Source organism: Engraulis encrasicolus, chromosome 22 (genome assembly GCF_034702125.1).
Source record: "Engraulis encrasicolus isolate BLACKSEA-1 chromosome 22, IST_EnEncr_1.0, whole genome shotgun sequence".
Taxonomy (NCBI): Eukaryota; Metazoa; Chordata; class Actinopteri; order Clupeiformes; family Engraulidae; genus Engraulis; species Engraulis encrasicolus.
In genome coordinates, this window is record NC_085878.1 from 2564485 (window position 1) to 2579312 (window position 14828).

A 14828-nucleotide genomic window follows, 5' to 3' on the forward strand; every position below is an offset into this window, starting at 1 on the left:
GCGGATACAGAGGGAAAGGCCACTCTCTCTCTCCCTCGCTTACCAAGCCAGACAGCCCCGGCTAAACGGCGGTTTTCGAGGTTGGCTCTGTTTCTCCCTGCCCTTGGTATCGTTTAAACTTGCCTCTCAATTTAGAACTTGGCCGTAAGGGGGAAAAAAACAAACCCTCTTGCTCAAAGCCACAACCGACTCCACAGATATTTAGCTGCATGTGGCGCAGCCGTGGGCTGTCTTCCTGTCTAAGTAAACAATGATTCACCATGGTGAGGAGTAGGAGGACTGTGGCTGGATCCGGGACCTGCCGAGACTGGATCAACAAAATAGGGCCTTAGTTTGACCCAGCATAACAGGATATGGGCTTCAGGCAGTTATTACTAATGGCTACATCATGGCATTTTTTTCATCCCCTTCCACATTGCCATTTGGTTGGCATGGTAGTATTCCATTCAGAGCCTAAATACTGGCCTATGATGCCTGGAAAACATGTATTGTGCATCTGTGTTTTGGGCATGGCTCTTTGTAAATCCTCTCTGCTCCTGTCTCAAAAACCAGAGTTACATAACTTTACGTAACATTCACATGTCAATCACAGAAAGCCATTGCACACACCCTAACACACACACACACACACACACACACACACACACACACACACACACACACACACACACACACACACACACACACACACACACACACACACACACACACACACACACACACACACACACATTGTCTCCAATGCAAGTAAAAATCTATCAATTAGAATTGCAATAAATTCTAGTGATTTTATGTACTGAATCCCTCTCAGGCACAGGCAAAGCGTAAAACCAACCAAATCGGCACAAAGTATTTAAACTTAAAGGGAATGTTTTAATTACATAAAAAAAACATTTATGGAATGTTTTTAAGTGTGTATTCATAGCTTGTTCTTTGAGCGTGTTTTTCTCAAGGCAAAGAAGTAACAGCTGTTAGGTGCTGCCTATATGACGTTAAAAGCAATTCATGGTGAACCACAAGATTTTGGATCTTCTGTTTTGTTTTGCCCGAGGGGCTAACACGGCTCTACCATAGCCTCCTTGTATGTTTGTTCAGGCATTTGTTTGTGTGGCAAGAAAACAGGATTTGTTTTTGTTTTTTTGTTTTTTAAAGGAAAATGCTACATAAAAGTCATGGGTTTGGAAACAGGTTTTTGTATTAAAATCAGGGAGAGGCCTTTCAACAGACTCTATCCAGGCTTCTGCGTCACGTGAACTAAACACAGACGCCCGGCCTACACACATAGAGAAAGTGACTTTGAAGTGGCATGTAATTGTGGCTGGCAGAATGAGGGGGCGTTGATTAAGCCAATGTCCCGGCTTTTGTTAGTTATTGTTGTTATTGCCCTGAATTGAACAGCAGAGCCGGAACAAAATTTGTTTTGTTGACTTCCAGTTCCACCGAAATCTGTGCACTGACACAGACACATTGCAGAGCAATTGCTATGTCTTGAAACCAGTCTACACCTCAGTGACCAATGGAGCTGCCAGTGGTTGCAATGATGAGCATCTGCCGAAACACAACAGGCCTCAGGCAGCCTGCGCAACAGAGGGCTTAGACCCAGCATAGAGGGATAGACAAGACGAGAGACAGACAGACAGACAGACAGACGGATAAACAGACAGGCAGCTTGCCCAACAGAGGGGTTAGACCCAGCGTAGAGGGATAGACAAGACGAGAGATAGACAGACAGACAGACAGACAGACAGATGGATAAACAGTCAGACAGACAGACACAGAAAATGATAGATTTTTATTTATTTTTTGTTCTTTTAAGACTTTATTTGACAGGACAGCCTGAGAAGTAGACAGGAAGCGAACAGGGAGAGGTCGGCAAATGACTCGGGCTGGTAGTCGTACCTGAGTCAGGAATCGAACCCGGGTTGGCCGCATGGCAGACGCGTTCCTTAACGGTTGGCCACGGCAGGGCCGACAGAGACAGAAAATGATACAGAGAGAGACAGACAGACAGACAGACAGACAGACAGACAGACAGACAGACAGACAGACAGACAGACAGACAGACAGAAACACAGTCGGGATAAAAGGAGAGAGAGAGACAGAGACAAAGGGTGAAGAAGAGACAGAGGGAGAGACAGACAGAAAGATATAGACAGAGACGCAGGGAGAAAGGGAGAGTGGAGGGGAGAGACACAGACAGACAGACAGACAGACAGACAGACAGACAGACAGACAGACAGGCAGAGACGGAGAAAAAAGGAGAGAAACAGACAGGCAGACACAGAGGGTGAAGAAGAGACAGAGAGAGACACACAGAGAGAGAGAAAGAGTCACAAACACAGAGAAAGAGAGAGACAGACCTATATGCAAGGATTTATTGCTTTGTTTACATTTTATCTACGTTTTCTGGCCACAGCCACTCTGAGGGAGTTGTGAAAGGCTTAGCCTATATTCTCCGCTGTGGCGACTGGGCCAACCGCAGGTGCTCTCGGTCTGCAGGAGAGACATCAACACAGGGAACATGAGGGTGTCAGACCTGTGGCCCTTTCTCAATATTTACCATCACCGCACCGCATGTCAAGGCCAGGAAAGTGCTTGCAATGTCTGAGTTGGACACTAGAGGTGCAGCTGTAGACAGGGCAGACAGCGCAACAACAGCAGTGATGACCATGGGTGCCACTGGGGGGGGAAAGGTGTTACAGATTTGAAGGGCCTAATGTTTCTAATGCTAATGTTGTCATGGCATCGAGTGTCCATGTAGTGTATGATGATTTCTTAAACATGGTAGCGGACTGTGTGCTTTCAGTGCACAGTGGTTTGCAACATAATAGGTGTAAACCTACTGAAACAGGCCAAGTCAAGTGTATACGATGCAAGTCGTGCTCAAAATCCTTGAATAGGGTTTTTTTTATGTCCATGTATTGGTGACACTGCACATGATAGGCTACTACAAATCAAAACATGGAACAAAACATCTCCATTATTATCATAGTTGGAGCCATTTCAAGGAGATGTTTTTAAACTATTTCAAGGAGATATCCTAATCAACCCAAGACCACATGACTGCTTCAAGTATTCAGATATATTCAAACATGCAAAAAGAGGACATCTAGCCTGCATGGTGGAATGATATGGGATATTATGTCTGTTACTGTGGTGCCAGGCCTATTTATTTTCATACGAGGTGTCATAGATCACCAACTTTATCGAGATCAGAAGCAAGCATGGTCTCTTATAATTCACATGCACGAAGGGTTATTATTATTATTATTATTATTATTATTATTATTATTTGTATTATTTGTACTATTTGTATTATTTGTATTATTATTTATGATATTTTGCCAACATAATCTAAACCAAATGGCTGACTGGAAGCACAACACATGAACAAACTGGAGCAGTTCAGCTATACAAACTAAACATATAACATAAATAAAATATCTGTGTCCATGTCAGGCTTGGTATACAGTTTTGACCTCATGAAAGTGATTGCATTTCGCATTGTAATGTGACTTCGTATTTATCTGATATTTCTACTGTGCATGTGACTTCTTTTTCAGCGTAGGGACTGGCTGGTTACCAAGAGGGGCACATAGGGTACATATGTGGGAGGGAGACAGGGTTTGCCAACATATAAATCAACATGGCGCAATGTAAAGCTTTGTATATATCCACTACTGTATAGCTGTTTGTGCAAAGTGTAATGTACCGTGTACAGCCCGGTAAGTAAGGGGCACTATTTAAGTGGCCGCACCACAGTTAGTTAAAGCCCTCATACAAAGTCAGACATGTTTTGTCTGTGGTTGCATAACTTATCTGCTGCAGCGTTCACTCCTCTAGCCAGTGTTGCCAGATTGGGCGGTTACCTGCCCAATTGGGCTGCTTGGGATGGCCGTCTGCGGGTAAAAATTGGCCTTTTGGCATTTCTATCTGCAGTTTTATGCCCATAGAAATCAATACAATTTGTTGAAATTGGGCGGAATTTAGCGCATTTTGGCAGTTTTTGGGAACCTTTTGGGTGGGATTTGATCAGACAAATCTGGCAACACTGCCTCCAGCGAGCACAGCACACTGTGCTCAGGCAGCAGGCGCATCCCCTGACACCCTCGCGTGCTGATGTAAAGGCAGCGCCGACACCGCCACCGCCACCTGACCCAGAAATGATTCGTTTTGTGGGCCTGTGTCAAATGTTCAGACAGGGTGTCAAGCTTTGCTGTTTTCTACATGTGCGTGTACATGTGCATGGTCGTCGGGTTCAGTGATAATTAAGAGAGAGGTGAAAAATGCAGCCGCACTGCTTCTTTGGTGTCATGGGGTACGGAGGCTGTCAGCTGGAGAGGATGGCTACTGATAGTGTTGACACAAGTGCCATAGGGAGCTAAAGAAGCCGACGGGGGGTGGGGGGTGAGCAAAGCTGTCACTTGTCCCTGGCCCAGGGAGATGGGGAGGGGGTGTACCTTTTCGTTAACTTTTTCAGCCGTCAGCGGCACTGTGGAACAATAGGTGAAAAAGGTCGCCATGCATACTGACTGTGGGAATGTACAGCATGGGTTAATTATCTCCGCCATGGAGGCAGTGTTAATTTCGTCAGCTTTTTTTTATTTAGTCGTAGTCTTAGTCACAATGACGAAAATCAATTTTAGTCTTAGTCATATTTTAGTCATTGCCTTCCCAATTTAGTCCTAGTCTTAGTCTAAATGACGAAAATCAATTTTAGTCTTAGTCAATTTTTAGTCATTTTCGTCATTTTAGTCAACACTGTACATTACAGAACTTCTCCACACACTTTTAACATATATCATTGACTGTACAGAATAAACCTTCTCCGCACACTGCTTCTCTTTTTAACATAATCACACTGTACAGAATAAAACTTCTTCACACACTGGTTCTCTTTTTCTCTATTTTATTTAAGACCAGTGTTAATTTCGTCAGCTTTTTAAAATTTAGTCTTAGTCTTAGTCACAATGACGAAAATCAATTTTAGTCTTAGTCATATTTTAGTCATTGCCTTCCCAATTTAGTCTTAGTCTTAGTCTAAATGACGAAAATCAAAAAAGGGCATTGACGAAATATTTTAGTCATAGTCATGGTTGACGAAATTAACACTGCATGGAGGTTATGTTTTTTACCTCCGCCAAAGAGGTTATGTTTTCGGTCGCGTTGGTTTGTTTGTCTGTCTGTTTATATGTCTGTTTGTTTGTTTGTTTGTTTTTCAGCAGTACTGTGGAAACTTTTGGAGTTGTTGATAATGACCCAAGGAATAAGTGATTCAATTCTGGTGGTGATCCGGATCACGAACCAGAACCAGGACTTTTTAAAAGATTCTGTCAGCAGGATAGCTCAAAAACTAATCAACAGATTTGGACGAAACTTTGTGGAGTTGTTAGTAATGACCCAAGGAACAAGTGATTAAAAATTCTGGCGGTGACCCGGATCACGAACCGGAACCAGGACCTTTTTAAAGATTCTTCACCATTGCTGGCCTATAAATGCACCTTACCTGCACTACCTCAGTCCTGGAGCATAAGAACAATACAACATGCTGCTTCTACTACATATATAACTATTGTTATTATACTGTTAATATTGCTACTGTCACTGTTATATTCTATTATTGTAATGTCTACATTCTATATTTATCTTATCTCCTGTTTACATGTTCAATGTTAAATGTTAAATGTTCATTTGTACTGTATTTATTATTGACCACTTATTGTTACCAGTCCATCACTGTTACCTGTCCTGTCTTGCACTTTATGTCAGTCTGTAAATGTCAGTCCTGTTATGTCCTGGCATGGTATAGAGAGAAAACGTAATTTCATTTTCCTTGTGTGACTTGTGCATATGACGAAAGTGACAATAAAAGCTGACTTGACTTGACTTGACTAAATCTAGATGCCCCTGGTGACTACAACTTGAATTACGGGACAGGGCAAAACAATCCGGTTTCTAACACAAAAAGAAGGCAGAAAGACTTAAAGTGAAAATAGGGTGTAACATAGTCAAATGTTCTATCAAGCAGCTTCCTTGGCTGAGGTCTGCGCTGAATGAGTGCATCTAGTTGCATAATGGCTTAATTTCGCCATTGTTGAGACAAGTTAACTCAAGTTCTACAGGACAGTTTTATAAAGGATCAAGTTTACCAAGGTGTTGTAGAGGCTATGCTTTGAACATGCCATAAAAGCGTTTTCTACAATGTAACATTATAATCTCAACCGTAGGCGTGCACAGACAGAGATGCCCCTTTGCCCTACTGTACAAAAAGAGCCCCTTTTGAAAGTTCTTTTTTTTCACAATGTATTGTGGTCTATGTTGACATGATCGTCTAGAAATGCTTGACGGTTAGAAGCGTGTGATAATAATGCCTCAATATAATCCCTACGTACCTGTATATACCAGGGGTGGCCCTTGAGGCCGTTTTATCCGGCCCCCGACATAATTTCAATGGTATGCAACTTCACGTGGAATATAACATTTTGTAAAGGAATCTTAGAAATCACATTTGCAATACAAATAAGTTACACAGGGGACCAAGAGAAGATGTGGTCTATTTTAAAGCTGGCTGCCTTCCATATAGGCCGTAAGTGCAGGGGAAAGTCCTGGTTTGTGTTCATAGTGCGGCCCCGCTCGGAGGACTTTGATGGCCCTTGGAGGAATATAAAGTGGCATGAAAAAGGTTCCCCACCCCTGCTATACTGTACGTAGGCTAGTAAGGCAGCCAGAAGTTCCACATGCCCCCTCGCCCAGCACCTGCCCCCCAAGAATGTCTGTGCACGCCACTGATCTCAACCATCTAAACAACTGTTAAAGAGGTATGCCACTATTTTGGGGCGTAATACAGTTAAAATCGTTGGCCAATCGTTGGTAATACAGTTAAAATCGTTTCACTAGCTTAGCGACATGCTCCCTCTTTTAACTTGTCTTAAAGCAAGACAACAGCTTACATGACAAATAAGACACTTTACCACCTTTATAAACACTGGCCAACGATTTGAACTGTATTATGCCCCAAAATAGTGGCATACCCCTTTAAAGTTCCAACATTTCCACTCCAACTGGCTTGATAGCGGTCATCTATAGCAAAGGCATTATAAATCCATTATGAAACGGTAACCTCTGATACTGTATCTTCAATCACTCTGATAAGGACATTGAGGGAGTTGTCCGTTTGGTGTATTAGATTGGATCAGACTGGACAGTCTTTATTGCACCTGCAGGGAAAAAATCATTTTCACACAACAGTTTATTTTCCAAACGACAGCATTATTACACAACATTATGTAATACAACACAAACCATATTGACCATGACAGTGGGGAAAAAACTGGGATGAGGCAGTTTAGTAGTATATTCATTGCACCAGCCGCGCAGTGTGTGTGAAGCCAAAATAGACACCAGGAAATTCTCAGCATGGATAGCATAGCAGGCAGCACCGCATCGCATGTGCGAGCTCTCGCAGCAAGATATGACAGATACGCAGTGTCACCACACACAGGGGAATAACGCCCTCGCACTGGCTCACACTGATTTCCTCGGATAAACAGATTCCTCGGTCGAGTCTGCCCTAATCTATTTATTTTGCCCTGTGAAAAGACACTGTAATTTTCGGATCTGTAAGCTCTCTGTGTCTGTGTGGCTACTGTAGGCCAGCTGAATGACAGGAGGGGCGAGAGAGCAGTGCCAAGAATGGGATAGTAAAATCAAAGGCCACATAGTATCACCGGGTGTCCATTGACCAGGCATGGGAAAGATGATCAGGATCATGTAACTATGATAGCAGTTTAACTTTATCCTGCTGTGTGTTAACAACCTCTGTCCATTTCAGTGACTGTGTACTTTTTGATTGTTTTAAGTGAATGCACTGTTGGTGTTTTTATACTGTATCACTACAGTAATATTGAACAAGTGAAGTGAAAGTGAAAGCCTGATTAGGAAACTCCAACTCCCAAGTTGTCATTGTGACACAGCAGTCCACTGCACACAAGTGTTCACTGCACACTGCACACAACGAAATTGCATTTATGCCTCACCCGTACAATGTCATCTCATTATCTGCACCATTGTGCCTGTGGAATGCTGTAGTACTTGTTGTTGAAATGGTTTTACTTGAAAAAGAATGTTCGTCGCACACTCAAGATGACCCTGATGAAGGCGTAAGCTGAAACGTTGATCTTATTAAATGTAACTGCATGAAGTTCTGAGGGTGCGACGAGGGTCCGACGATGAGTGTTGCAAAGGGGTCAGTTGCCCCTGCCCCAGGTAGAAGGGGGGCCCAGACTCATTACATTGCATGTGTTGGGTTTGGGGCCCTTTCAGATGACTTTGTCCTGGGCCAAGCCAAAGTTGTCAGTGGCCCTGCTCATAACTACCTTTCTAGTAACCGCAGATATTTTATAATGCGGGCCATGCCTTAACATATTAATCTGTTCATAATAAGCCTATGATTTCGGGTTAATCATATTTACACTTGTTATCATGCCATATGCAAGTTTAGTTCACATTTGGCAGTACTGTATTCTAGTGCAAAGAAAGAAGGTCTTTAAATATATGATACAATGATGCTGTGTTTTCACACTTGGAAAGAATTCCTTTTGTGACATGGTATGTGTCCTGTTCCTTCATTTCAACATGGTTTTTCAATTTACAGTGGTCTGCAACCTCAGAAGAAGCCTAGACCCACTGGGAAAGTCCTAGTTTGTCTAAAATGCCAGTAAGGCGCAAGATCCTTGAATAGTTTTTTATGCACATGCATTGGTGACACTGCATGATAATACAAATCAAAACATGTAACAGAATGTCTCCATTAACACAGTTGAAAAAACAGCTATTTCAAGGATATTTTGTAATCAGTACAAGACAACATAACTCCTTCAAGTGTCCTGATGTATTGAAACTGATGACACTTTACATAAAAAGGAGACATCGACAAGGGTGGGTATCAACGAGTATGTTGTTCTGGGCCCAGGGAGAGAGGGGGCCCAGTTCTTATTACAATGTATGTATTGTGTGGGGGGCCCTTTCAGATTACTTTGTCCCGGGCCTGGTTAATGCTGTCAGAGGCCCTGTCTGTAGATAACAGTGGCGTATGAAGATAGTGTACACAGGGGCAGAGGTGGAACGTAACTAAGTATTTTTACTTCGTTACTGTACTTAAGTAGTTTTTTCTGGAATTTGTACTTACTTGAGTAAAAATAAAAATGCAGACTTTTACTTTTACTCAATTACATTTTTTGACAATTACTTGTACTTTCTACTCCTTACATTTCTAGGAGAAGACTTTGTTACTAGTTACATTTATCCTAGGTTTTCCTGTTGTGTTTCGTGGATATTTCAGTAGCCTCAGCTGCGGGCAGGGAGGCGGGACCAAGCCCCTCTTCCAAATTGACACCCAGACAGAAAATATACTTTTAAAAACATTAACAGGACTCCATAGTCATGTTCAAATAGAACCGAAAACCGTTGCAGACACTTTTTCCTATTGGATCAAGTAGGTAGACATGGAGAAAGACAGCCATTGCGTGAGTAGGCCTACTTGTACTTTTGTACTGAAAAGTACATTTAAAAGTTAGTACTTAGGACTTTTACTTAAGTATGTTTTTGGGAAACAACTTTTACTTTCACTTGAGTAATTTTTTCGCAGGGTACTTCTACTTTTACTTAAGTACACAACTTCAGTACTTCTTCCACCTCTGCACAGGGGCAATACCTTAATAAATGGGACTGATATGGGGAATGATATGCCTGTTACTGGTGCCGGATGTAGGCCATGCCCAAGGTTGGGTGTAGGCATAAACTAAGTAGCCTTAGTATGGTGCCAGGCATTTATTTCATATGATACAGATGATCGTGGATCAGTTTTCAGACTGTATATATCAGACTACTTGAAGAGGTCATGTTGCCTCGCGCTGATTATAAAATAGCCTTAAAATGGCTGCTTAACGACAAAATGACAGCAAGCACAGCAGTTAAGTGATAACCATCTTGGTGCAAGACCAAACATTTTATGTAGTGGAATGATTATTACAAGCAACTGATCTTAATTTGATAGAAAACTAATGACATACAGTACATAACTAGTGACACAAGTCACGCACATTCTGAAACAAACTATGAACTATGAAAGAAAGAGGAATTGAAATCAGCTGGTGAAGTCAATGCAACAAGAAGATCTCAGATTTAGTTCTTATTGTTAATACAATTAGTTCAGTTTAGAAAGTCACAGGAGGTCAATATCTGAAAGAATCTATTTTACATTTGAATGTGTAGGGAAGACTGCAACAGTCACTGGTATGTCTTTGATCAGTCCAATATATTTTTCCCTCTGTAATTAATGGATACACTTTTTCCACCTTTCCATTTGCAGTATCTGGCACACACACACGGACATAAAAACTATTCAAGGACTTTTAACTTCACACACATTTTACACATACAGGGACTTTCCCTGTGGGCCTACCACTATTTCTTTGTACACCACTAGGCTATATGAAATTCATAGCATTGCTTGCTTTGCTACGTTTTTATTGTACTTTTCTTTTGTTGTACTTTTCAAAATGAGCAATTCAAATGGAGGCCTACATTCATTGATGCACATAAAACTGTGCCAGAGTCTATGTTGACATGGTAAATTCCCTTTTCCATACATACAGGAATTTCTTACAAACCTGTGAAAAGATGTGAGAGGTTGCAAAAACAACTATTGTGCCAACAAGGTCATGTCTCTTATAACCTTTTATTTTCTTGCTATGGCCATTATAAACTTTTTTTTGCTACAGCCAGATGAGAAAAGGGTTCACTAAAACAAACATGGTGTATTTTGATTATACTTGACCCTGCCCAGCCAAAACCACAGCTTCTCATAAATAAATTACAGGTGACCCGACCGAGCGCACCATCTGATTATAAAGCGTGCAGCTCAAGACATGCAAGATGTGCTGCATGAATTGGAGACGTCTTGTAATTCTCCACATGCACTCATTGCATAACCTCTTTTTGTTGAACGAAAAAAATAAAAAGAGGGGGCAGTACTCTCCTCTCCATAGCCTGCCCTACCTCTTGGTTCACAGTGTTCTCAACTCTAAACCATGCCATCCGCTTACCCACCGATTCCTCAACTTCCACACCGCATTTAAAACCACTCCATAGTTACACAGAAGGGGACAGAGGAGACAAGTCTCCACCACATAGCTTGGAGCAGCTGGCATTTTGTTGCGTGTTCCCTATACAACTCATTTAATAGACAAAGACAAGTGGGGAAATGAATGAATAAGTCCCGTGGTTCAAGACACTGGGAGGAGCGTATGGAGACATTACACAACTCAAAAGACTTTCCAGTTAACTGTGTCATGCCCGCCCCCCTCCCTCCCTCTCTCTCTGCTGCCCGCATGCCCCCCTCCCTCTCTGCTGCCCGCATGCTCCCCTCTGCTCGGGTCATAAGGTTGCATGCTGCAGGAGATACGCCCTGCTATCGCTGCTGCCACACTGCTGTCACCGTAGCGACAGATAGTGACACAAGATCAGCTCCCAAGACACCGAGCAGTTTTGCGGTGTCTCGTTGTCTTCCCCCTTTCTAGAAACCCATACTTATAAGCTATGCAAAGTGACGAAAAGGGAAAACCATAATAGGCACTTTTGAAGTCGTGGCTGAACAGGCGTGGAATGGGGCGCTGGCTTTTGCCAACCACCTACGCAGCCATGTGTGCACACACACAGCCAGGTGCGTACAAATGAGGAGTTAGACTTGGCACACGTGTAAACAAGGTCATGGCATGGTTTTTTCCCCCTTCCTTTCCTTGGGCTTTACCGAATATGGACTTATGATCTCATTTTATAACCACTCCTTGTGTGCATTCGCATGGGGGTGGAAAAGAGGAAAAATAAATGCAACGACAAAAAATAAATATTTTGTTGCAGGAGGCGTCTTTTTATTGAAGACTTCAGCAATGACTTGCAACCATCCTCGATCTTGTTATCAACTTGTGTAGAGGCGTAGAAAGCAATAAATATTGTTGACGATATACAATTTATTTCAAAGCCAGCATATTATGCTGATGGATGAATAAAAAAACAAAAAAAATGTTTTATTTTGTGAGCTGCCACTTCCAGAAGTCAAGCAAGGCGGTTTGGTTTCTCCTCCTGCAGGTTGTGTATGTGTCTTGTGTGTGTTCAGCCGATCGGGTGACCTGCAAAATAAAAAGAACACACATTGTTCCATGGTGAATGGAGAGTAAAAAACAAAAAGAACAGAAATCTCATCAATGCCCACAACACTGGGCATTGTCCACAGTAAAAACCATCACTGTGGAGGGATGAACTCTTTCATTCAAGCCCTTATCACATGGCACAGAACTCTAAATACAGACTGCTGGCAAATCAAATTAGAGCCCAACGCAATTGAGGCGTAATGCAAGAAGCCTCTTGTCCTACTTTGGCATCTTTGTAAACAACTCGGCATACCTTTGTTTAGCGTTTATTGCAGACATTTCTGGATGTTGTTCATAATGTCGCCGTAAACAGCGTTGTACAGTTGCTCCTTCGTCTTGGTTCCATCCAACTGTACTGTAATTACAAAGACACAGAAGCAATGAATTTCAAGACGGATATGTGAATAGGATTACCGGTACTGTCAGGAATATGTTTAACACTATTGGATTTAGCAATATTGCATTTAGCTTGAGCAATTACACAGAGCAACGTACAACGAACGTACAACACTGCAAGTATTATGCAACTTGTGATGCACAAGCGCAGATTCACTTACCAACATCAACACCTGAGTTCTCCATGATATCCTTGTGCTTGACATACATGGGCCAGACATGGCCATCAAACAGACCGGGGGGGTCTGGCACCGTGTAGTTCCTTGAGCTGGGAGAGGAGCAGAGTGGAGGTGGATTCATTACAATGACATTGAGGTTGTTTATAGCGTAGTAATAGGCAGCCAGCGCATAATAAAAACACATCCCACATTCATTACGACACTTACTTCCTCCTCTTTTTGCAGTCTTCATACGGAATGGAAATAAAGTAGCGTTGGTTCAGCACATCGATCAAAGGTCTGAAGAAAACAGAAGACGCAAAAAAGAAAAACACAAAGCAGCCAGTTAGGGACTGCCCAATACAACACAGCAGGACAACTGTACTCTTGTATAGGAAAAAGCAGCAGGATGAATGGATGGATGGATGGGGACAGGAGCTGCACCTACCCATAGGTGTAAAGCAGGAAGCCCTCCACAATAAGGATGTGGGTACCCTCATCCTTATGCTTGTCAGTTCCAGGGAGTATCTCGTCGTCGTCCAGGTCCATGTTGTTGTTGACACCGTGCGACCTCTCAAACTTTACTGGGTTGTCCAGCCAAGCATAGATTGTGCTCATCATGGCGTCCATGTCCAAAGCAGTGATGACTAGAGGGAGCAAACCAAGAGGGGAAGGAGTGAGACATATGGCCTGCCACGTGCTCATTTAGGCGTCTTAGTTTAAAAGCATGCAGAATGCGTTAAATAAGGCGCCCATGTTGAACACACACACACACAATCACACAGATGAACAAACTATAGCATACATACACACATACATACGCACACAAACACACAACCCTTCGTAGAGACCCCGGCTTACCATCGTACTGCTTAAAGCCATCTTCACCAACTTCAATCTCATCTTGGGGCTGAAACATACATGAAGGAGATGTACTCGTGTACATTCTACAGGGGACGTGCCTTTAGGAAGCCTCCTCACCCATACCCCTAACAATGTAATGGCTTATGGAGATTAACATTTTGATGAGTTTGTTAACCGACCACCAAACCCCTCCAGACTATTTGCTATACTATATCCAGTGTATCAGACGTTTAGGCAAATGCAGTGACAAACCACGTAAGGTTCCTACACCAACTTCGATATTGAGACTGTGGGTGACCTCAAATATTCCTATGTCACATGAATTAGAGTATAACTCACCTTGAAGAAGTCATCTTGATGAACCACACAGCAATTAGGCAAGGTCTTGATAAGTTTGTTGGTGAGGGTGGTTTTACCCCCGTTGGTTACGCTGCACAACAAAAACAAAAACAAACAAATTAAGTAAGTATTGCAATGAGTCACTGCACATCAATGTCAAGGGAAGTACAAGGAGTAGTGAAGGCCTACTTTGTTAACACAATATTGTATTTGCATTTCAACAGACTTAAAAGTGCAGATGGTTTAATTAATGAGCATTTAAATTTGGCCACTGCAATAAACGCATTGACCCGAAGAGAGTATAACTAGATCTTCATTTCCAACGCCCAACTGAGGACATTAAAAGGTTGACTGCCGTTGGTTGAGTGACCGTTTATTATTCGACAGAATAAGGTTTTACAACGGTCTGATGATATACAACACCATGGCCATTTGTTTACGTTAGCCATGTAAACATATAAACACCCGACAGATGAACGGACACAAAACCAAACGTTTAGAAACGCATCCACCACACGGTCAGTCCTTTCATCCACCTTCCTCATTCCACGTGCTTCCATGAGGCCTGCCATGCTAATTCAGTAGCTGCCGGTCATTCATTAACTCACCCGCCAATGCCGATAATGTACTTCATCTTTACAACAGTGTTAGGGCTGAGACTTGAGATAACGTCGATAAAAACCGGCGGAAGGATTCTTGAAGGAACGCAGAGATCGGTAAGAAGAAAGCTTAAAAGAGAAGGTTCAGGAAACGTCAACTAGTCGAGTCCTCCATGGCGTTGTTCGGGGTGAAAGTAAAGGACGGTGTTGCTCCTTTGCTAGCCTTCCACCAAGAGAGACCCGTGGCAAGTCACTGTGGTACA

At 42.5% G+C, this 14828-nt stretch overlaps 1 protein-coding gene across 1 annotated transcript; it reads right to left on the reverse strand.

Moving 5' to 3' along the window:
- Window positions 1–11906: 11906 nt before the first annotated feature.
- mibp2 (muscle-specific beta 1 integrin binding protein 2) lies at window positions 11907–14828 on the reverse strand. Its single transcript, XM_063188379.1, has 8 exons — window positions 14575–14828; window positions 13967–14057; window positions 13625–13673; window positions 13212–13410; window positions 12992–13063; window positions 12767–12873; window positions 12463–12564; window positions 11907–12188 (listed from the first exon to the last, which is right to left on the reverse strand). The coding sequence occupies exons 1-7, from the start codon at window positions 14598–14600 to the stop codon at window positions 12476–12478; spliced, it is 633 nt and encodes a 210-aa protein (XP_063044449.1). The 5' UTR covers window positions 14601–14828; the 3' UTR covers window positions 11907–12188; window positions 12463–12475.